The sequence below is a fragment of the Lonchura striata genome, chromosome Z, assembly GCF_050655825.1.
Source record: "Lonchura striata isolate lonStrDom1 chromosome Z, ASM5065582v1, whole genome shotgun sequence".
NCBI lineage: Eukaryota > Metazoa > Chordata > Aves > Passeriformes > Estrildidae > Lonchura > Lonchura striata.
In genome coordinates, this window is record NC_140740.1 from 79,159,664 (window position 1) to 79,185,649 (window position 25,986).

A 25,986-nucleotide genomic window follows, 5' to 3' on the forward strand; every position below is an offset into this window, starting at 1 on the left:
GGCGGATTCTCCTTCTGTGCCCGAGAACACACACAAGGGCTATAAATAACTGCTTTCTATTCTTCTCCCCCCAGAGATAGCATCACATCCCAACTTTGCTAGCAGGCCTCTGGAAGAGACTGTTGAGAGCCATCAGTGCAGGAGCTGAGCCAAGGCTTCCTCCTCTCCCTGTATGAAGGCTCTAACTCCCAGCACACAAATGAAAATAAAAGCATGGTAGTAACGATGTCAGGTACACACTGGACTCACCATCAGCACTGGGCACTGAAGCATTTATGGAAAAAGCAGAGGGACAAAGGATCACCTCATATGCCCTTTCCATTTCCAGAAATCAGTGATTACCAAACTCTTTAAATGACATTAGTATATCTATCTTTGAAGAACAAATCTATTCACTTTCAAAACTATATATGTTTTGCATTTCTACTGTATCTTCCAGCACCTATTTTCATAATTTACTCACTAATTTTATGAAAAGGCATCCCATTTGTTGGTTTTAACTCTTCCACCTGCAATCTACAAAAGAAAGAAAGTAAAAGGAGGAGGTTTCTATGGAAGGAACATAGAGGCACAATCTTCATCCTAGATGTACTTATATCTCCAGATGTGTACAAAAGCAGATCCTGACAAAAAGGGCAAGTGACAACATACAGTGAGTAAAAACAGCCAATACTTTAAATGATTAATCATCTGCAATTCTCAAAGCTGCCTTAAAGTCACCTGCCTGCTGTGCCTGGTCTCCACTGTGTTGTATAGAGAAAATACAGTCAACTCGACTACAGGAAAAAAAATACCTTTCGTTTCTTGAAGGCTCTTTTGGCACCAGGCATGGCTTCACAAACACGACTGATTGCTTCCCTGAAGAGACAGAAAAAGCTTTATGGCAAAAGAATGTGTGGGTTTCTTCATTACGCTTGAAATGTACTAGAGAGAACAGTTTCAACTATATTTCTGTGCACAAGTGAGGATAGTTAGTAGGTCAGTTAGCTTTCCTCTAAAAAGGAAAATGTTTCCTCACACTATTAAAAAGACCTTTTCTCACTGTAAATTAGAATATTGCTCATAATACCATCTTTCCAGTCTCACTTTTGTACATTGCTTAACACCTTCTTTTAAAAAAAGTGTTTATTTAATGTGAGAGTTAGAAAACATAATTTTTCTTACTACTATACTATACACTTTTCCAGACAGAGCAAAACCACCAGGATTAAGATAGTATCACAACCCTAAAATACTTTTGGTAATATGTACATTCTACACAGTACACGGGATGTACAACATTTTAATTTATACTATTTCAATACAGTATGAGTAGTTTATTAGTGGCCTTACATTTATATTATAGGGAAAAATCATTGCCCAAAACAATATTTTATTTCTGATTTTAACATTGCTTCATTCTTCCCATTGCACTCAGGTTGACTGAAATAAATGTATGACCAAAACTGATTTGAATCTTTACCCTTTCATAGAAGAGAAACTCTACATCACAAAAATGATACTTGAAATGATACTTCTCCAAACAAATCTTACAGTTCATTTCAGTAATTTAACAATTTATTATCTGAATTTTCATCCTGATCAGTGTCTAGAATTTGCTCCTGTACACACAAATGTCTTCCCTGTGACCACTAGGTACAAGACTTTAATAGGCTTGTCCCACTACAAGGCAGAATGATTTCACAGGAATGAGCAAAGGTGACTCCCAACCTTGTTTAACTATTTTTATATGTATTGAAATTAACAGCACATTATATTTAGAGCCAAAACCATGCAAATAACACATACTTTATGCAAAAACCCCCAAAACTCAAAAGCAAACCAACTGACCAACCAACCAGTCAACAACAAAAAAAAAAAAAACAGACCAGAAAGCAAAAGAATGGAAAACAATGAACTACAAGACAAAGAACAGCCAAAATAATAAAAACCTTGAAACATCATCTAGATAAAGACATAAATGATATCAACTTTATGCCATATGTTATATATTTGAACTACACACAGGATCAACAAGTGAGTCAGGAGAACAATGCCATACATGCATATCAGCATTCAACTTATAATGGCTCAGCAAATGCAATAGATTATATCAGGCGGCAATCAGTAACTGATATATAGTCATGCCTTGTGCACTCTTAGCTTGGCCCCAATTAAAAGTTGGAATCACCTGAAAGAATCACATTTTATTGGTTTGGGAGATGGGTGGCTGGGGGAATGGAACACACCTTGAAGCAGGTTTACAGTCCTGCCATTTTGAAGAAGTGTGAGATTTATAGCGAGAGACGGTTAAAAAATCTTTCAAGCACTCTGTCTTTTCCTCAGGTCTAGAGGAGATGTAGTTTGTTCCATAACAATTCTTAAGTCTTTTTTTTCCCCATCTACATCTGTTTTTTTCAATAAAATTGCCTCTCACTACAAACCCTGACTTGCATATGCACCCAGACCATTACAGCTACAATACCCCATTTCACAGTTCAGCGCCTATATTTAGTTCCCACCTTCATAACATTTTTTTTTACTCCAAACAAGTGTTTTAGTTAAAGAAATTGCTAGATTTTCTTACAGAGCAAGTAGAAAGCAGTTGGTTTAAAAGAACATGTCTGATGCATCTTAGAAATAAAGCACAGCAAGCATCATACAGTGATCACCATAATACTGAGACAAGGGTTACTCCTGCAAGTGTAACCAGGGAAAAGTAAATAGTACAACTCTCAAAATAAAAATTCATTAAAAATGCTTTTCTTTGTCTCAAGATAAACAAGCACACAGCATCTTTTACAGAGTCATCCTTTCTGGCTACTGAGCTAAAACTTGTGGTTTCCCAACTCTTTCTTCTGCTGAAGTAAATCCTTTGGAGGTAGTAGAATGGGAAGTTCAAGCCAGTGGCAGTCTCCAGCCCACTTCACTCTTTCAGACCCATGCCTCTTGCTTCACCAGGTGTGTCTTAGTTTCCCAGGCATTTTGACTGCAAGTTGCTCTCACAGAGACATCATCAACACTTGTCACCTCTTTGTCTCTTCCAGTGGCTCAACAGGTACATTGAGATATCTCATAGGTTTTGCCTCTCACAGAAGGGACTTGCATTTCTGAGATATGTGCTTGAGGGATAAATTAGTCTAAAATTTCATTTCTCTTCCTATTTGCCCCTGTCATCTTCTCTCCCTAGGGGCAGCATGGAATTTACAGAAAGACAAGGGGATTTTCAGGTCACTGCACTCAATAAAAATGTGTGCAATCTTGTTATATTTCTAGGGCAGAGTTGGATCTTGTAGCAGTTTTGCTACTACCTCTCCTATCTGCCAGCACCTGATAACTAGACATTAAAATGTGTTACTCAATAGATGAATCTGATTCAAGGACCAAGGATCAACCTCAAGTTGATCAAAACTGGCACTTGAGATAGGAGAGGAAATAACTAGGTGAAAAGTCTGAAGCCCAGGGCAAGGCTTCACAAGGCAGCCTTGACTACTCCTTGCATGCCTCATCTTGGTGGAGCACAGAAGACTTAAAAAAAAGAAAAACCTAACAAACAAAACCAAAACCAAAACCAAAACCAAAACCAAACCCCCCCCTCCCCCCCCTGCTACTACACAAACATACGAACAAACAAACAAAAAACCAACTAGGCTACATGTCCTCTCACTCCATAAGAAAGTACTATACAATTTCCAGCTGCCTTCCTTTTGGTAAAATATCTTGGTTTTACATAACTCAGTGTTCCCAAATACTGTGGGAAGACTAGGTTTTGAACCTCTGTAAATACCAAATGTATTCAAGCAACTGCAGGGTTCACGTTAACAATGCTTTTAGTGAAAATGGTGGCAACTTCAGAAAACATTCATAGAGCAATTCTGTGTAACCAAGGTCAGAGTGTCCTGGCAGCAACTCTTTGCATGCCTGCAACAGAAGGCACACTCCCTGCGTGGGAGTTAAGGAGTCTAAAAGCAGTATTTTAAGAAAATAGGAAGAATAAGGACAACTAAACATCTGTCACTGCACTGAATATGCATTTTATCCAAGGGCCACCAAGATGCTTAGAGGGATGAAGCACCTTTCCTATGAGGAGAGGCTGAGAGAATTGGGATTGTTCAGCCTTGAGAAGTGAAGACTTTAGACTGAATTAATATGGTCTTCCAGCAGCTTAATGGAACCCACAAGAAAGGTGAAGAGAGATTTTTACAAGAGCATTTAGTGATTAGATGGGGGGAAATGGCTTCAAACTGAAACGGTAGGTTTAGACAAGATATTAGGAAGAAAATCTCCACTGTGAGGGAGGTGAGGCACTGGAATAGGTTTGTGACAGAAACTGTGCATGCCCCAGCCCTGGAAGTGCTCAGGGCCAGGTTGCATGGGGCTGTGAGCAATCTGGTACAGTGACAGGTATCTCTGCCCATGGCAGGGGATTGGAACTGAATGGTCTTTATGGTCCCTTCCAACCCAAACCATTCTATGATCCTGTGACAGTTCCCCAGTCAGATAGCCAGACAGCCTAGTGATGTGGCAAGTATGGCCTAAAGACTTCTTTTCAGCTTGCACTGCTAGGAAGGACAGGGTAGACATAACCTTTTTTTTTTAGCAAATCAAATTTGAAAATGCCTCAGCAGCACAAACACCTGATGTACAAATCAAGCCCAGGCCCAGGTATTGCTGCTAGGCTGAGCATGCCATCACCTGACATGTGCATGGAAACACTTGCCTAAGGAAGGCAAAAACAAAAGTTATATATATATCTGCATGGCTAAATATTGCACAGTTTGGAAAAGTTGGATGTGATTACATTTGCTTCCTTTCTAATAAGAAAATTATTTGACATAGACACACATTACACCTTTCTAAGCCACATCCTGCTCCATTAGCTAGGCTCAGATAAATCAGTGCAGAGTTATGCCGATGTCTTGTAAAATTAGTTACTGTGCTGTCTGCAGTAAGGACCACATGCTGAGTTCCAAATCTGCCCAAGAGTATTTTCTGCTTTGCAGATGGTCATACTGTGGAGTCATTTTCTTGGCACAAAACATGTTGAGTATTTTGAATATAATTCCAGTATTCAAGTGCATTGAGTAAAAAGATCTGATTTTTCTGAGGTTGACCTATACTGCTTTAAAGTGGTTTGACATCTGAGAAAGAAAAAAGGACATTTTACATTGCCATTTAGTTCCATTAAAAAGGCTAATGCCCTGGTATAATTTATAGCTTTAGTGATATTTTATTCTGTTATAGAGTGTAGTCCACTCAGGAAGTTCAAATGTGTTCCTCTATGAAACATCATCACATGAAAATACTCTCAGGTTTTGATTGTGCTGTTCCTGTTATTAATGAATATGATTTAATTGATTAAACCCCAAAATTCTGGAACTCATATTTCAGGGAAATTACATACACATAGAAAAAGCACAGATTTTCCCAGCATATTTGGAAAAAGTAAAACCATCTCAAATAATGAGATGAGAAAATGTGACTACATTTTAGTCTGAAATGTTTTGTATCAAAATATTTAAAACCTACTAATACTCACTTGTTAAGATATTCTAGTGTACTGTAGTTCCTGAGTTTACTTTTCCCCACCTCAAAAGCTTAGGACTTCACAGGTTGAAAAACAGACAGCAGAAGACTGATTTTCTAAATGGAAGAACTTTCAGAAGGTTCCCAGTTATTTCTTAACAGTACTAAGTTCTTGTCATTTTTAATCATTACCAAGTATTGTGCCAGTATTTGCTGAGAAGAAACAAAGTCTGTACTAGGTTTAAAAATAACTTGCTTCTGAGAAAATAATTTAAATAAAAAGAAACAGAGACCAACAATACATTTTTAGAAGTCTGTTTAATAATTGATATATTTTTTGTTCATTTGCAAAACAGGCAAAATGAGCATGTGCTGTCTGAAGTAGCACAGGGGACATTCACAACCGCTGAAGACTAAACCAGTATTTGACAGCAGATTGACCATGTCTGGAGGATGCAAGGCTGAAGAAGTAGCTAAAGAGAATGAATCAAAGTTATGGAAAGAAAGGGAAAGCTAAATGTGAAGATTCTACTGCCATTAATCCAGAGTACCGTGCAGCAGCAGCCTGGAGGGGAAACCCCCATAGAAACTGGTGCAGAGACCAAGCCATGCCATGTGTTGCCATCCTGACTCAAGTGAAGCCTGTCTTCATGGGAAACCTGGAAGAAAACTTTTGTGGAACAAGGTGGCATCAAGAAGATGCGTCAAGCAAGCTGGTGTCACTTGTAGAGCAAGGAGATGATAACTCTTCTTTTTCCTTTTGTCAGCTACCCATTCTGTTTCTTCATATGGAGTTTTCTCAAATGTAGAAAATCTAAAAGCAGAAAATGAAAGGAAGCTGGCCAACTTAATTTTTGGTTTATTGAATAAACTTTATACACTCAAGTGACTGGCTTTGAAAACCATGTCATTAAATATGCAGTATGCAATCTATATAATGATAGTTATTCTTATGCTTCTGCATCTTCAGTGTGAGACTTCCATTAATCTCCTAAGAGAAACCAATGCAGTTTGAAGGACTCTTTGGTTTCATTGGCAAAGAAACTCTTTATCCATTGACATGCTCAGTACTCTGTTCTCAATATTTAAAAATGACAATAACTTTTTAAGGAATATTTTGTACAATTTCTGTACAATTTATACTTTCTTCCATAACATGCAAGTTAAGTTTCAGAAAACCCAGTTTCATTCATCAGTAACATAGAAATCTACTGGATCTTGATGATTTCTTCCGATACAAAAGTTCTGAATAATGGTCTTATTTTAAAAAAATGTAGAGTGAAACTTGGTTATCCTACTAGCACACCTTAACTATATCTCTTAACTCTGCATGCATACACAGCTTTGTTGAACATAAAGGGTATATGAAACCTCAGTTTTGAATGTACAGCTACAAAACCTTCCTTATAGTCAACCTTCTAACTGTCAAGAATATAGTCAATGACACCAAAAATACCTAATAAAAAGTACTTTAAGCTTTACATGTGCTAAGTAGCTCAATCCCTTAGCATCTTTTATGACTTTCAGGCTTTTTTCCACTCAGACTGGTCTCTAGCTACTGTCCTGGTCAGAGAAATGAAGAGAGAAATAAAACTGTCTTCTGTTGCTAAATCAGGTTCATAGTAATCTCCAAACTGGTCCCAGCCTCAGGTCATTTACTAAAGTATTTTCTCTCAAAGAGTAGATATTAGCAGATATATCAAAGGCAGACACAGGAAACTTTACAGAAGTAGAGTGAAAACACTTAGTCTAACAAATATTTTTCTCTAATGCCTAACTGACTTCATGTTTAAAGGAGGACTTTGGAGAGGTATCTTACACAGAGCTCTCTTGTGTCAGATAGATGACACTTTATAAATATCTGGGCTGTGTTTGCCAAAAAGGACCGTTCAGCATTGATGAACTGTCTTGTGTGACTGCACATGTCATGAGAACAACACAAACACAAATTCCGTCAATTATTTGTGTAATCAAGCTGCCAGGTGCTGTCAGCAGAAATTGAGAGTGTTTTGGTTTCCAGATTTCTGTCAGTTGTTAACTTCGTATTCCATATGAAGAACCACTCTGCTTTAGATCCTGGATCTGCAGACCAATGAGGATTCATCATCTTTCTGAAAATCCAGGATGCAGTGATATCCGTCACTGCTTCCCTGACTATTTGGCTTCCAACTTTCCACCTTCCCCATTCTCCAAGAGGCTCTTTGTTTTCTTACAAAGGCACATGGACTTGGGGAGCTCAATTAATTGCTCTCATTCTGGCTTGGCATTACCATATATTAGTAAAATTATTCCAAATATTAGGTAACAATTTCTATCTAATACTGCGTTGAAAAGGAAAGATTCCAGTCTTAGGCATGCAAAAACCTACCCCATTCTATTCTATGCTATTCTACCCCATTCCTGTGCTAATAATAGCTTAACTAGCAAGTGTAAATTATTCTCAAACTATCAAGCACTATAGCTGTCATTGTCCCACTCAGAGGTATGCTGTACAAATTATAAGGATATCCCCATCCGCTTTTGAGACTTCTGAACTAAGTAGCAGCTAGCACCTCATGCTTCCCAGAGCTTTGACACTGAAGTAACTGTGCCAACCTCTTCCTGCAACTGAAAATGGTCTATGAGTTCTGCCATCTCCTAATGCCACCCCACACCCAGAGTTCACATGGAAGAAGGCAGAGATAAAACACCTTAACTCACCTTTAAGCATGACAGCATGTTAAGGAGGACACTGAATACAGAACTCACTGCAGATAACAGATTACCTATCTGCCTTCAAGAATCACAGGAGACACATTCTTGCTTTGCAATGTCTTTTTTTGCAATATCTTCCACCCTTTTCTTCAGTGATGCTTGCTGACAATTTCTGCAAACAACATAGGTATAGGTGAAACACTGCATCAACTAAACTGTTTCATACTGTTTAGCATTGGACTCAAATACAATTCTAACATTTGGATTTCCACCATCTCTCCTCCAGGGATATTGCCATAAATGGATTTGGTTTAATAATTTTATTAATAAAATTCAGGCCTCAAATTTGGAGAGGAATATTTTTAAAGCTGTTGACACCAATAGAGTTAATATAGAGTACTGGGATCAGAGTTTGGATTTGGGTCCACTGCTGGTATGAGGTATTTCCATCCTCTGACCTATTGCTATTAAAACAACATGCAACGTAATATTTTATTTGGCATGGGGAGGTATGACTTTTTGATGCTGCATGCAGTAAACTGATGGCATTCAATTAAATGCCAATGAACATGCATCCTTGTAGTTCAGACTCAGATGTACAACAAACAGTGCATGCAACATCTAATTGAAACCAGTGCATGTCATTCATGCATACAACACAAAAGTGAGGACCCATTGTCCTACTATAGATTTAACAATGAGCATACAAACATATGACATGAACTGCAAACACTGCATATGTTGCAAAGGAATTTTACCTGATTTTTAACGTTTGTTTTTACAAAAAGCTTGAAGCTTGGCCAAAGCCTGGCCAAAGAATCTTAAGAGTGTCCCCTTTCTATGACGATGATGGTAGGTTTCAGATGAACTTTAACCACTTGACACCCGTGGTTAGCTCAGTAGTCTTGTCTGCTAGTCCTCCTGTTCCTCCACTATGTTGAAAATTAAATGCTTTTGTTTGTCTTGATACCCAAGAAAGTCATCTTGACTTCACATGTGTTACAAGAATTATCACTGAGCAATTAAAGATGCAACACGTGGATTCAGCTGGCTTTCATTTATCATTATGTGTAACAGCTGACCGTCGTCTGGCGCATCCTCTTATTTGCTCAAGGATTCACATGATATTACATTCATTAAAGGAAAGAATAAATACAATACAACTGATTAATACTTCTCTGGTTCTTCTATTTCCCCTGTAGTAAGAGACTCTTGAGACTTCATATGTGTAATGATAAAGGTAAAAATCTGCTAGAAATTTTACACAACTTTTTCCTTCAACTCAGAATTAGGGCAGTAATACCACTGCAAGGAACCACCAAGGTTATTAAGATCTGACAAAGAATATGCCAAGTGAAACTGTTTGCTCACTGCTCTCACATGAAGATAAATTTATTGGTGCAAGTTTTAACATTATATTGTACAAAAAATGAAAGGGCAAAACAAATACAAGTTACAGGATAGGATAGGTAAGACAGCATTAGATGGCAAAAGTTGATATTTCACAGGACTGCAATAAGGAAGGAAAGGCTGCTGACCAAAGTATTTACTCTGGGGCTTTGATGCAGTTCCTGAAATTGAAGCCAAAGTTCTTCATTTGTCAGATATGTCCATGCATGCACACTGATGTATATACTTTCCTAATGCATTATAACAGCTGTGATTTCAAAGTCATTCAAATTATCTACACAACCTTTTCCCATGAATTTCTTACCTCTAATTCACCAGATAAGTGGAAATCTCAGTCCAATTTTTAAGTAATTTCTAAGTGCTCACTCAACAATTTAAGTGCCATTTACAAGCACTAATTCATTTAATCATAGAAATATCTGTGACTGGGACTAACAGTTTGTCTAAAATTACACCAGGAGTTTTCAAGCAGAGCAGGAGATTACATCTTACCCTCCCATTACTGAGCCCCACAAGTTTTTCTTCTAGGAACTGATGCTGCTTATTTTACTTTTGGGGATTTGCTCATCCTCAAAGCTGACAGAGACATAAAGTGACATATGTAATAACTTGAAGGCAGAAAACAGGCAAATTTAGGATTTCTAATAACTGACTTCCTATCTTTAAGCTCTGCAATATGGAGAAAAAGTAAGGTTAAGAAAGGAAGCAGGGACAGGCATGCGATGCAGTGCTAGAAGGGGAGTAAGTGCTTTGGATGTGTCAGACACGATGCCTACTTATTAGGAACAAATGCACCCAGGCTTTCACAACAAATCAAGTAACTTGACTCTTTTTTTTTTTTTTAATCATACTTAGTAAATACTGCATAATGCCAGAAGTCATATCAGACCAAGACAGATCACTTTCTACTATGGCTGGTTTTGAAAGGTCTTGAAAAATTACAGATCCAACAGGTGTGATGCATGCAGTAGGATAATTTTATAAAGTTGTGGGTCAGAAAGGGATTGCAGCTGCTGTGACATGTGTTTTTCTGGTTAGAGAAAACAGCATAGAGAGGTTTACACAGAGAAGCTTTTACTTCAGGTTTGGACCTTGGCTCCTTGGCTGCTGCAGTCACAGCTAACACTACAGACCTAAGCCTTGGTCACACCACATCAGGAGCCATCAGACTACCAGGAGAGTTTTCTTTTACTGGTGGCAAGCTGCAGAGAAATCAGCAATGGACATGCCTGAAAATACATGTAGGATGTAGTAGACATAAGCGTAACTTTCGGGTGCTTTTATTTTATTTGAAATCAAAGGGCTGCACAGATGATTAGGCACCAGGTGCCTTCTTAAGAGGGAACTGGTGCCTGTAACATCAGAACATCAGCCTTATTAATTCAGTACATACCTTGAGGCCTATGTTATATTTCTTAAAATACACCATAAAATTAATTACCATGTGGGAATTCTAGCAATTCCTTAATATTTTCTTAATAAACAACAGGCTTGTATGTGAAATGCTACATAACAAAGCGTGTGAGTACTGAAAACCTAGGACATGACAAGGGGATTTCTAGAGCCAGATGAATTAATGAAATGCAGATTAAGATTCTAGGTCCCAATTCAAAAGCTACCTTTTTAGGTAAAATTTTAGATCAGGAACTGCATTATTAAAATGATTTCATTTATGATAAATATAAAACTGTAAATACAAAATAAAAAGCAAATCAGGAAGATACGGCTTCCTGCTTGAAAAAAAAATCTGTGCTCTAGATATAATTAGAGGAAGGTGGAATAACAAAATTATTTCATGGAGTAATATATGCTATAACTTCAACAGAAAAAGAATACAATTCCAAGTTTGTTTCACAGTAGAAGCCAATAAACTTTTTGTTTTTTAATTGGAGGAACTACAAGGCAAAGATATTTTGTTTATGTAGACCATATTGCTTCAGATCACCAAATATGCTTATGTATTCATGTCAGTATAGTGCCTTTAAGCTAGAAAATAAGAAAAGTATAATAATATTACAATGAAGGCATACAGTAAAGGGAACTGTGCAGAAAAATTAAGATTAATTCACTTCCACATATAGAAAACAAATCAAATAATTATCACAATTGTTTCATAAGCCGGTATCACTGAATTTCCAAGTGGTAAATATAAAAGTACCATCTACATTGGAAGTACAAGTGTGCTTAAATATGAAATAATTTTCAAAGGTCACTGCTGAAATACATCAGTAATGTACATTATACATTTCTAAAAGTACAGTAGTAAAATTATCAAATGCCTCCACAGTCTACATTGTTTGAAAAATGGGATTTGGTCATTTACCTGTCCTTTGGCTTCTATGCCTCTCATCAGTGCAGCATCTTGACAAATCAACGGTTAAATTTTTGTAAGGACTTACATGACCCAATTCAAAGCTGCTGTATGCAGGTGTAACTCAAAGTCAATGCACATAGATCATATGATTAGAATCCAAGCCTAAAAACAAGTGATTTTTCTCATTTAATAAAAGAAATATTTAGCTGTTTATGTTATGATATATGGCTTATGACAGATTTATTTATTGTCAAGTGTAAGATGCCTCAAACGGTTGAAATTCAAGCACTGTATCCAGTCATATCACTTTATATATGTTTCTTTGAAAATGATTTCTTTATCATTTCAATTCCAGAATTTGAAAAAGTGGTCTCCAGTTTCTAGAAGACACCATTGCTACATTCCTCTGAAATCAATGACTCAGATTTTCAAGTGAAAATGCTTGCAAAACACCATACCTGTAGTTCTCAGAAAATATTTTTCATAGAAAAGAAAAATACTTCATGGACACTTCTACTTCTTTAGTCTTGTACTTATATACTGCTCTTACAAAAATACCATGATACATTTAAAAGAACTGTCATAAGAATCTAATACAAACTTATTGTTTCTTGCACACAGTCTGAAAAAGTAATCATTCTTCTTTTTTCTTTTTTGTCTCTGGTATCATTGGGGTGATATATTTTCCTTTATATTCTTTATGCATGTAGTTTCTTACTTTTTGTAAGAAATTACTATAAAGCCCATAATCATGGGTGCCAAACCAGCTCCCTAGATTAATTTTGAGATCATAGATTTTAAGCATATTCTAATTCTCACTGGCTTAAAAGCCATTAAATTGGTACCCGGAAAAGTGCTTTACTTGACAAAATGAACAGGCAAAAAATTTTCTAAAGCAGCTCCTAGCATATTAAAAATCCACAGAGAAAATAGTTTTTAAGTCCTGCTGAAACTGTATTAATATCACATGAGGGATTTACATGTAAAAGTAAAATTTAAAAGTGGACTTATCGTATCCAAAAATCCTTTACCACATGTTTTGCCATCTTTCTGGCCTTTTTACTCTGCGGGCAGAATTCAGAAGTTACTTTAAAAAATGTAGTTGTACAAAATCTTACCTTGCAACCTGCATTCTAGTACTGAAGTCAAGAGATCTCATTGACCGTAAGACTTCTATACAGCCCAAGTACTGTAAAGAAAAAGAAAGAGTGGGAAAATGCATTATAATTAGACTTGAGTTCTGGGAGAAAGTGTAACTAACCATTAAAAGGCAACGTGCAATTATTATTTTTCCATTTGATTTGTACTATGTCTAAAGTAGGGTGTTGTGATTTTGCTGTTCTATGTCACAGAATTGTTCCATAAACATTTTGTTTATATTTAAGTGTCACATTTCATTCAACGTATAGTTTTATGTTTAGCCTGGTCACCGTAATACACTCAATTTATAATGCTGATGTGCTTTTTTTCATTTCCTTCTATCTTAATTGGTCCACTTTATATACAATCAATGTCAAAAATAATGTTAATGAGAAAGGAAGTGTGGTAAAAGGAATTTATCTGCTATTGGTTAATAGAACAAAGTTAATTAAAAGGGAGAGAACTAAGTCTCAATAAAACAAAAACAAAACAAAACAAAACAAAAAAAAAAAAAAAAGGCAGCTTATAACAGGAAAAGCTGAAAAGAATACCAGCAAGCAAATTTCTTAATAAACAGTTCAGGGATAGATGTAATTTAGTATTTTCATTTATTATAGTAGTAAAAAGGTAGAAAATGCTAATACTAATAGCCCATGCTGGGAAATTACTTTAACAGGGTCATTCAAGAATGGAATTACATGAAGGTTAGCTAATATTAAGACAAGATCATACTTTTTGACCAAGATATCTGCCCTGCACCTCTGTGGAAAAAAGGAAGTACCATTATGAAATATGTTAAAATTCAACAGTATCTGTCACTGGGAGTGAGAAAAAACTGGAGTGAATCTTCTAGATTTGCTTCCAAAAGTGGGCATAACCTGCATATGCTAAAGTCTACTGGAGCTAAAGTTCTTGTCAGATATTTGGATGGTGTCTTTGCACAAACTGCCTTGTGACTGGCAATAACCCATGGCAGTATGTTTGCAGGTAGGTTAAGCATTTAACCATACGTTTGAAAATCCAGGGAATTATGGAGAAGTCTGCACATCATGAGACCATAATGATGGTCATGATGCCATTGTAGCACTGTGTTTTTATGTCAGCACTTATATCAGTTTTATATCATTTTTTCTATCTTCACAGCATAATACAATCTATTTTGGATGAAACTAGTGCAAAAATCAAGTGAGGCCACAATTTATCATGTTTTGGAATTTTATTTTTGTTGAAAAAATAATCTTTTAAATAGAGAATCACTGTATCAGTAACTGTAGTATGTATAATTTCAGCAAAGATTTTCCATAGAAACATGTATGTCATAAATTGTTTGCAGGCTGAGGGAATATCTAGTTTGTTTTCATATATCAACTATTACTTAATTTATTTCCATCAAATGCTATGAAGTCATCACAACACTGAATAAAATTAGCTAGAACATCAGCTGACTCTTATACATTAAATTGTTTGAACTTGCATTATTATAGCACACAATTTCTAAGAAGGGTTATCTCAAGATCCATTTCCTAGAATATTTTAGAAATCTGCAAATCTATGTTTTTTGAAAAAGTGTCTTGTCTAAAGAGATCCTGGAACATGGAGCTTTCAAGCTAAAGAAAATATTCTTGAACTCTCATCTATCAGTGCAAAATTAGACAGTCCTTGTACCTTACTACAAATAAATTCCATTTTTTACATATACTTCTGCCTGAGTACTTAAAACATATACAAGTTTATGCTCTGATGAAGGAAGTTAAGCCATTAAGTCTATTTTTAATTATCTCAGAGGGTGATTTCATTTTCTTGGAGATTAAATTCTTTAGCATCACTTGAGATAATCAGCTGAAATCATTTAATGTGCCAATAAAGAGCAATGATCAATATTTTCCTGTTTTCTTTCTGTGACATTTTGTTTTAGTCCAGGATGCTTTCATAGATTAATTTTGTCCATTATTTATTTCACATGAGATGCTTTTGTAATTAAATATGCTGTAAATGGTATGACTATTCAAAGGTATCACTGTGATTTCTTTGTCAAAGAAATTTCATTATATCATCAACCTGTTAGTTTAGACCTCTCAGTACAAAAACACTCTTGGATTTCACTTGTTCCTTCACTTACCTATATTTGCCACAAGTCTTTTAAAGCAAAGTAACTGCACGAGTTTGAGAACCAGGTCCAGCATTTTGGAAGCAAACTCTGGAAGGTATTTTGACAAGTACATGCAGGCGTGCAAATAAATACATAAAAAACATGTGCACACAAGCCACTGTCAAAATAAACAGACAAATAAGTAGACAAAAACTCATAAACATACTTAGAAGACGTGCATTCAGACCCCTTTGAGTCACACTACCTGATCTGCATTAACAAAAATAGAGACAAGATCAGACTGAGGGAAGGTCAGATGGAAAAATTACCCTGTACTCGTTTTATGTATATCACGAAGACAACTGAACACAACATAGTAAGCTTGCTGTATTCCTGACTGATCAATGTAAAGATGGCAACTGATTTGCTGGGATAAAAGATGTGAACACTTAATCACCACAGCATGTTTTCAAGTAACAAAATTACTATAAAAACTGACATTCAAAGGTCCAAAGGCCAACTACAGGGACATATAACTCACCTACTGCTATGCTTCAATTACTCCCCAAGACCAACACTGCTGTCTAAAAATATCCATTTGAAGTACAACCTGACAAGGATCCACAGAAAGAAGACATACAACCAAGATAGCAAGGAAATAAATTATTCATTAATTTCAACAAATAAATACCCTGATTAAAAAGAAATGCTATCTTTTGCTTTAGGCATTTGAAGAAACATTTAAAATATATTTATAAAACAGTCTACTTCTAAAAAAAGCTCCTCTTCACCCAGTACTTAATGTATATTCTAACCAATCAACTACTGTGCACGATGAAATTTATGAGCTCCTGCTATCATCCTCCCTCTCATTGCTCAGGAGCTAAATATATCAAGATGTAGCCCACCTTGAAGTAGGAGGGTTTAGGACTAACAGTTCCAAGCTTCCTCAGATAACATTCTGCCTTCTGTTGACTTTCTAATATTTGAATGAGTTTCCAGCTTGTGTACACTGAAAGGTACTATGTCCCAAGGAAAAAAAAAATTTTCATATGAATGAATACCATTCAGAGGTTTTAGATTCATAACTTGTACTTTGCATGCTAAACAGTACCTTGCAGGAAGCAGAGTGCCACATACCAGTGGGACCATGCAGCTCTCATTCCATGTGGTTCCAATATCCTTATTAGTTACGGTTTTGACAGGTTAGTGTAAGAGAAGGCTACATGTCTCATACTTCTGGTTTGTCCAATATGCAAAGATTTCTTCTGTACTCCCTAAAGTACCTGTCTTCTTTATAACTCAGAAAATTCCTGTACAGTAACTAAAACTTTTAACTGAAGGCTGTATAAAAGAGGATATTGAGATCTCTCAACACTTCTCAGAAACCGACATGAATGCTGACTGAGTGCATTTGTGTACTTGGAGCCAAGATTAAAAAAAAAAAAAAAAGAAAAGAAAAGAAAACAAGAGAAAAGAAAAGAGAAAGAAAAGAGAGTAGTCACTATCAGAGAAGCCCTTTGCTCCAGAAATATGAACAACCTTGTTTGGTGCTTCCTAACAAGCTCTTCCAAATACCAAGAAATTCTCCATTGTTGGATTGAGAAGCTGACACTAACAACAGCAATACTTTTATAAAAATGTACCAAGACTTATTCTATTATTCCATCAGGATGTAGCTCCCATACAACACTGAAGCAGCCCAACCTACATACATGTCTAGCAGATGAGTGTCTGCCTTGTGCATAGCTTATCTACCCATCTACTCTCAAATAAAATAGGAGCTCCTAACCTCTGAATCCAAACCTCTGATCCAAGTCTAAACTATCATGAGCACATCAAAACTACATGGGTATTCTTAGTAAATTGAGATTTACTGGTTTTTTGAGATTTACTGTGTAACCAGATGACCAACATCAGATCTGAGTAGTTCACTACTTTAGAGCTTGTACCTGCCTTGCACAAGTCATGTGAGAGATAACAGGGTTTCATCAGCAAACATACATAACAATTTTATTACTAGACATAAATTAGCCTGTGTCTTCAAATACTGATGTATCTAAAGCATGCTCTAGCATTGCCCAGCTGCAGATAATAGCCTGGGGGTTCAAAAATTAGATTCTGATTCCTGGGGTTCTGGGTGTTGTATGGAGATCTAAGTTTCAAACATAGAAATAAAATAAGCTGGGCAATTTACTGCAATTTTCTCACCCACAGGCTTAGGCTGTGCTTTTACTTGGCATGTGCAAAAGGGAAAAGTGAGTATCTTTTTACTTGCCACATCTGGTTCTCGTGTATATCTCAAGTCATACGCCTACATTTTCTTTCTTTTCATTTCTTAAACGATGGGAGAATTAGTTTGCTTGGTTTTGAAGGTTTTATTGTTTTACATTTTATTCTCATTCACCAAAGAGCTAGTCCAGAATTACATTATGCCATGGAAGTAAATGAGTAGTCAGTAAGAATTGACTAGTGCTAGTTAACTATGGTTGAGGACTCTCTTATTTAAAAATAAATAATATTTATTTTTATTTATAATAAATAAGCTTTTCTTTCAGATTCTATTGCTACTAGTACAATATGCATTTATTTATGCATCAAAGTGACAGTTTCCTCTGATTTCACATACTACCATTAACAGATAAAGGAGCTTGTGTAGTGGCACTGGGAGTTTCACAGTGTACCACAATACTGAAAATTTACTTTAAGGCTTGCTATCTATCTTAAATCATATTAAGATTCATATCCAGATGCCCACTAACAAGCAGGTCATAGTACAAAAATAATAGCAGCCCAGGACTTGATTTCAAGATAATAAGTTTGTCCACATGTAACAGTGGAAGCAGGCAAGATTTTTAGTAACAATATTGATGGGTGAAAAGGAGAAGAGAAAAAAAAGAAAAGGAAAATAATCAAGACAAAAGCAGCCCAAGCCATAGCTAGAGACTGCAAGATTGATAACTATTTTATAGAATTAATTTTTCTCTTCACCAAATTAATATGAAATCAATCCTTCAATTCCTTTGATATCATATTAGATAAAATTCCAAGCTTAACTGAATTTACAATACCTATTTTCTAAACCACTGAAGTAGAGAAAGTCCACAAAAAATATGTAAAATTTTCTTTAAAAATTGATTAAATACAAATCTAAGAAGGAGCTGTAATCAGAAAGTGTTACCTTTAATAAAATATTAAAATATTCCTTTAATAAATGTGTAGAAAATTAGTAAGTGCCACAATACTTTTTTGTTTTTTAACTGTGCTTTACAAGAACATTTATTACCCTGAATAGTGTACTGGTTTGACTGAGAAATGCACAACAAAATTACTTAACTCTGCTAATCAGCAAGACATGGGCACAAAAAGGGAAGATTGTTTATCAAAACATACATTTGCTTCTTTACTTCATATGGAAACCATAGTGTAGTTGCATGTATATTATTTATATGATTTAATTGAATTAACACTTGAAATCTTTTAAATATAGAGGTACTACATTCATACTGAAAAAACGTGTATGTAAAGGCCCCTATAACATCATATTCATTAACCCATGGATGTGGCTTAGCTACCCAACTGGGACTTAGATTTGGGAATCTGGAAAATCTTTCTGGACTCAGTGATTAGCAAGACCTGCACTCCAATGTGCTAAACATCTTTTCTCTTTGTTTCTGTGGGCTTTTTTGTTTGTTTCTTGTTTTGCAGGGCTTTGCTTCTTTGTTTTGTGGGAGTTCATTTCTCTGTTATTTTATTTTTTACTTTAAGAACTGCCCATTGCTAAGAGTGTGTTATGAAATGTCAGGGGAACCCTTTGTCCTGCCATTATCATGGCAAACAATTCCCCCAGATTCTGGTATCACAGAAATTGACAGGACACCCTCTCACTTCAGGTGCTGTTGAAAAGACAAAGCATTTTATGAGCAGAAGAAGCAGCCTTTGAAAATACTGGCTACCATCAGCTGAACAGATAGCAATGTGGTTAAAAAGAGGTCCTGCATGCACAAAACCATTCACATTTATGCTAGTTTACCTAGGCACTTTCAGTAGAAGAATGGAATGGAAAATTTGTTCTGTGACATTTCTAATGTAGAGTAAGTTATAATATTAGAAAAAGCTGTGGGCAGAGCCAAGGCTAGATATTCAGAGAGAAGTAAATTTTCATAAGCAGTAGTCACAGAGTTTTAAGTAAGCTGCTAGAGATTTCAATTTCTCTGAAAAACTCTGAATAGTTTGGAATATAAATATATTTGCCTTTAAATCGTCTGTTTAACTATCACATAACACCATATTAAATTCTTATCTAGCGTGGGTGCTTAGCTAACATGCTCTCCCAGCCATGCCATAGCCCTCTGTCCTTCCCTCCCCTTGGGGCAAGGCATTCCTTCAGACAGGTGCAGGTCTCAGGGGGCACCTGGTGGCCCCAGAGCCCCAGGCTGTACCTCTGCCCTCTGCTCCCCTGCCACATGCAGAACAGCAAACCTGGCTGTGGAAGCAGCAATCCTGCATGAAAGAAGCACTGGCAGCCTTGTTCTGAATGAGGAAAAGGCCCTATATTTAGACAGAATCCGGCACCAAAAATGTGTCATAAACATATGCTGCCATGAAAAACAGAAAGGCTCTCTTCCGTGCTTTCATACTTTTGCAACTGGTAATTTTTACACCAGTAAGTAATCATGTACAGAACTTTAAAGTGAATCAATATTTTCCCCAAAGGTTTTTTCCTCATTAAAGAATGCATGTTCCAATCCACATGGCAAATTTGAAGGATTGATTGAGTGGAAACAGAAAAGAAAATCTTTGGGGTTCAACTACAGATAAGCCTCAATCACTCAGTGTAAATTTATCATAACCAAATCCTCCATGAGACAAGTAAACCAACAGAGCTTTCATTCTAGTAGAAATGATAATGGATATGACTGTCAATTGCATTCCTCTTGAGAAGATGTGGTCTGCTTCTACAGCAATGGATGAGAGCACAGTTCTCCCAAGAATACCTCCAGCTGTGGCCAACACCTTCCTATTTCCTTTTGTATGCTAACTTGTTTCTGTAGCAAAAATAGATTATATGTCTTAATATAATCAGACTAAAAATTCTAAGCAGCAAATGATAGCCAACCCTTTCTATGAATTGTCTTACCCTGTAAAAGCATTCTGGCAGCAGCTCACAATCAACTCGACAGTAAGGACTCAGAATCTCTTTAAAAAAGCAAAAGATTCAGCTAGAAAAAGAAGATATTTTATCTTATCTCAAAAAGCAATTTCTTAAGTCAACTCTGAGGTCTCAATTCTTGCTAGAGAGGGGAAAGATATAACTGAGAAACAAATTTTGCTTCTGACTATTTTCTAATTTCCATCTCAAATGGGGTTGAAAACAAAACATCTTCAAATAAAATACTTTTTTCTTATTTCTTACTTGCAGGTGGCTGAAACAAGATTGCCAACATCATGCCCCAAAATACTTATGTAATGAAGATGCTAAATGAATAGAGACTTCACAAGCTTTCAGAAAAATCCCATATCAGTAGTTTTGCATGAACAATATTTCCTATGTTCTTATCTTACAGATAAATGTTTTTGCATGCAAAACATCAGGCATATTAGATTCAGAAGCTCACACTGGATATTTATTCTATTATTTTACATGTATACATTCTATATTAAGCCTCAATTTTTTGTATGGGTCAAACATAAAAAAACTTTTAAAAAGCTACATTTAAGGAAAAAACACCACAAGGTTCAGTTCTAAACTTTTTAGGTTTAATTTTAAAAATACATAATACCAGTGAATGCAATTATTGCAGTGTGAACCACTTTGAGTATGCACTGCAGTAGCACAGATGAATTGCTTCATTTTCACAGCTGCATACTTTAATTCAGTGAATACTTTCCAGACTGTTTGGCTGCTACCTTGAATATCCACCAAGATATACTTCCCTTTAAAGCACCATACAGATTAGTTCCAGCAGCTTATGTTCTGCATCAGAATTCCTTTAGCACAAACACACAAAAGCTTCTGCAGCCAAAACAATATGCTCCAATAGCTGGAAATCATAATTAGACATTTGAAACTGTAAATATGGACACTGTAAATATATCTAGCTTTTAAAGATCTTGTTCTTCCTCAGTCATTAGAGAGTAAGAGAGTCATTAGCAAGTAGAACTTCTTGGTGAGGAGTATCATTAAACAGACTCAGAAGACAAAACATCTAACAGGTGCTTTTTCACCTGTATGCCAAACAAAAACCCATGTAAGTATCTGAAATGCATATACTGTTCTGCTTTCTAAACTGTGCATTTGGAGGTGTGATGTAGGAAGGACCTGTCACTGTTAAAACTGAAAATCCAAAACATGCATGGAGGGAGAGGGAGTACTTTTTAATATGAATGCCATATGTACCTCTGGTCTTCATTGAAAGAGTTCAGCAATTTAACCAGATCTTTTTTTCTGAGTCTTCATCAATATTTAACTCTCCTATGCTGAAGCTATAGTTTCTTGTCTTCTCAGTTAGAGTGCCCAAAAGATAACCCCCACTGTGCAGAAAAAAGGGATAAGGGGAGAAATTTTGAATCTGGATTTAAATAATAAAAAATCTCTGGAAAGTTGCTGCTTAGATTTTCTACACAATTAATTTTACAAAAAAATTAGTAGAAGTGTAGCATCTACATGCAACATGTGGACACAAAACATGGCCCCTACATTTGGTGACAAAGGCAGTGTTTCTGAGACATTCCAATTTTTTGGGAAGTTACAGTTGTTTCTAAAATGTCCTGTGGTTCATGAAACCAGCTTATCTATAAAAAAGAGACAATTCTGTTTCTTATTATGCTTCTTAATTACTTTATTACAGGCAAGCAGTGTCAAATGTCAGTCAGGAAAGATGTTGTTGTCCCATGAGACAATCTCTCCGTTGTTTAATTCCTAAATTAGTAAGAGCCAAAAATGGAAATAACAGTATCTTAGTGCAACAATATATCCAAAGGATGGAAATGGTGCTGAGCAAGCTTAGACAACATCTTAAGATAAAATATCTCTCTTTTGGTCATGTCCTTGTTATTTAAGGTATTTGTTCAACTTATGTCTCTAATTTCAGGGTTTATTCTGAGGCAAAAAAACCCAAAAAAACAAACAAACCAAAAAAAAAAACCAACAAAAAAAAACCAAACAAAGGATAAAAATACCTGTATCAGTAAATCCAATGTGATGGTGCTATAAAAAAAATAAAAAGCCTAGCCAGTTTTTTTCTGTCTTCCTCATATTTGTTTCTTTGTGTCACCCTATACCCTGTCTATTTTTATTTTTCATGGCTTTCATTGCCATTTCTGTCTAATTTCAGACAAGTTTTTTCATTTTAGCTTGTCACTTTAGTGACTTGTATTGTCTGGTTCAGCCTTTTGAGACTGAAATCTCGCCTGGCCCTATGAAAACTCATTTGAAAAACCAAGGGGAATATCTAACTTATTGAATAAACATTCTAGATTATCCTTACTGAATTGTGCCTGATCCCTCCAGAAAACAAAGGATGACTGGATATGTGCTTGCACCAAGTCCCATCATTATTCCCAGCACAACTCAAATAGACAGGCTTTGCCTCAGACCTGCCTGCAGCTGACAAAGATAGAGCTGTATTACATTTTGTCATAAATATATAGGATCAAATGAAACTAATATTGCATGACTATGCAGAATTGCAGAGAAGCAATACTGAACCCCTCTTCCTCTATGAAACTTGCTTCCTTGCATGGGGGAGTAAATCGCCTTGAAGGAGCATTAGTAGCTGGGAAGGCTGGTTGTGTCTGACACTGCACCAAAGCAGATCCAAGCTTTCCCTCACTGTAAACAAGAAAATTTAATATTGATACTTTGTGCATTCACTTGAACTTTCAGCTATAAAATGAAGCCAGGCTGCAGCACAAGTATAGCTGTTGGATTAGTGGAGACAAGATTTTTCTTTGGGGAGAAAAACACCCTGTCACTGGGACAAAGGAGTGAGGAGTGCCTTGTCCCCAGCAGCACAGAAGGGCATGAGTTTTCACTGAAGGTCTTGGTTCATCTGTGTGTTTTCTTTGTGTTTGTAGTGGCAGATATTTACATTGGGCACATGATATTCTTACTGTAAACACTGTTGGAAGACAAATAAAGAAACCAACAAGGAAAAACAGAGAAGGAATTTTGCCTGAACACAATTTTACCTCCTACACTGACCAGCTAAATTCATCTAGGGATTTTAAAACTGGAGGATACACATAACTATCAGGATAAATAACTAGCAAGAGTATAATTTTTGTTTTAAACAAAAATTCTCCATGCAAACACTCCAAATGTACTGGAGAACAGGCAGTCATGTTGACAGCTGAATCCTTCAAATCTGAAATCAATACATGCTTTGCTTTTTACAGAAGGAAAAAAAGTGTGCAAATATACAGTAATAGTACTTGATTCATGTAATTAGAATAATATTATAATTAAAGATTCTATAGCATGATTTCTGCTTGTAGAATCTGATCTAATTTCTCTGATAAATGCTCTTTTCCTATTATTGGGCTGTACAACAGACCCTCAGTAGTTCAGGTCCATGAAGATCAAAAGAAAGGTTTGAAAGAGCAACAGGCAACAATATCATTCTTTCACAGTTCAAATAACAGGGAAGGAAAATGGAAAGGACACTAGCTGATCTCTCAGGAATAAGGTACAATAGGAGGGATTAATTACTTAAACCAATGCTGTATTTGTCACTCCTCTCTCCCCTAATCTGCACGGATGCAGCTTTAAAACCCACAGTGATAAGCCAGTTTCGTTAGTCTTTGTTAACATTGTTTGTGTACCTGAGTTGAGGGTAGCAGACTCTGAACTAAAAAGTCAGTATTCTATCATATTATTACCATATGGCTGAAACACACAACACATTTCTTAAACATGTAAACCTCATTACAAACAGGATGTTCTGGGGCTATGGTTTGGTTTTTTTTAATTAGATGCACAAAAGCCAAATGATCAGTGATTAACCAACAGTAGTACCTGAATTTGACTGACAAAAGTTGAAATTAAATCTGATTAAAAGAAACCCAAACAAACTTGTAAAACTATTTTTTCCAGAAAAAAGATAAATTTAACCAAAAAGAGAAATTAAAAAGCTTTGCTGTAAAGTTTGGGGTTTTTTCTTGTTTTTGTTTTGGTTTGGTTTTTGGTTTTTGGTTTTTAGGTTTTTTTGGGTTTTTTTACAAGAGTAAATTAATTCTGACTAAAACAGAAAGGGGAAGAAAAAGAGAAACATTTTTCCAAAGAGCCCTGAAGTCTTCTAGGCGAAGGCGACATATGATGCAGTTTCCACTCTGTTAACTCTATTTAAGGCTGTGCTTTGCAGCCTGGGTTAGCCACTAAAGAGACACAGCAATTCAGTCCATCCCTAAGCACACACTTAACTTCCAGTGTAAAATTATTTCAATGAGAATGCTCTTGTAAACAGTGTCATGCAGGAATGTGTGCAGAACTGTAGCCTTTACCTGGTGATGTGTTTGAACAGCTTCACAATGATGTCTGTCTTCCACATCAGATATAAACTGCTATTATTCCCTCACAAGGAATGGAAGTGTTAGAATGTTAAAGAAATAATTGAAGTTAGGATTATATTCTTTAAATACTTTGCTATAATAATAATAATAATAATTTAGTGTCCTTTTTATTGAAATATTATTTGCCTGACTTGCAGTGATTCTTTTGGATGAAATAGTTCTTCCTCTTTTTCAGATACTATATTTCTATCTGGTTTTTAACAATATACTCAGGTCTGTTCTATACAACTGTGTTGGCTTTAAATCTTACTGGCTTTTTCAGATACACTTCATACATGTATATAAAATTATACAGTATTTTTGAGTTATTTGGTTTTGAACTGCTGAACAACAGCATTTTAAATGCATTGACACTTGTTACAAAATTCAGCCACAAGTTACCTAAAATGTTGTGATCTTATTTAAATAAAACAAACTCCAAAATGTCTATAATATTACCCAGTTTTACTCAGCAGTAGATATTTATCATTTGAAGAAAAGATTACATTGAAACATTTAACTGTTGTTACTTTAGTCAGGGTTTTTTACACTTTATTTATTCTATGCATTTATTTTTATGACAACATGAAGACTTATAATCTCTTCCTGTAGTATTCAGTCCTACTATAGGGAAAGCACTGAGCTCTTTAAAGACTTCCAGCACAGCAAACTACTCCCTTATTTTTTTTTTTTTTCATTAATTCATTATTTGTTAAACAGCCCATCAATAGTATTAAGTAAGATATCAGTACCTGACTACTTTATATCCTCAGTATGGTTATGGTCATTGTCTAATTTGTTACTAAAATTTTTGTTAGGGTTGTTTTTGTGAAAAATATTATGTTATAATGTAAAAAAAATGCAACAGGAAATCCATGGGGAGTAAAAGTCTTAGAAAGTGCCAGCACTTTTATGGTTTAAAACAATTCCATTGCAGCAGACCATGGAGATCAGAATATAGCTACAGTTTACCATAAACCTGCATCCTTTTTAAGCATTAGAATTACACTGCCTATTTTAAAAAACTAATAATATGTAAAAATGTGGGAACAGCTGTGAAGTTTCAGATTTTTCATACATTGCATATAGGAATTTTGAAATTTTCCTATTACTATAGAAGATTCCAATATGAGATATCAAACTGCCCAGTAGTTAGAACTAGCCCTGTCCCATGACAAATTTTCTCTTTTAAATGTGGATTAATGGAAAAATTGTAACCCAGTGGACATTTGCAAAAAATAAAAAAAAAAAAGGCTTTGCTGGTTAATAACAAATATAATTT

General features: G+C 35.7%; 1 protein-coding gene across 12 annotated transcripts in view; it reads right to left on the reverse strand.

The window, feature by feature from the left end:
* The window catches only part of SHC3 (SHC adaptor protein 3), a 65,741-nt gene that overhangs the window by 28,096 nt on the left and 11,659 nt on the right, over window positions 1-25,986 (reverse strand). For 10 of the 12 annotated variants that reach the window (XM_085567434.1, XM_085567433.1, XM_085567432.1 and 7 more), the window contains 2 exons: window positions 13,042-13,112; window positions 795-876 (listed from right to left, as the gene is read on the reverse strand). In XM_085567434.1, the coding sequence (XP_085423560.1) occupies window positions 795-876; window positions 13,042-13,112 (153 nt within the window). The remainder of the gene's footprint in view (window positions 1-794; window positions 877-13,041; window positions 13,113-25,986) is intronic. The other 2 variants (XM_021530424.4, XM_021530423.4) reach the window with 1 other exon arrangement.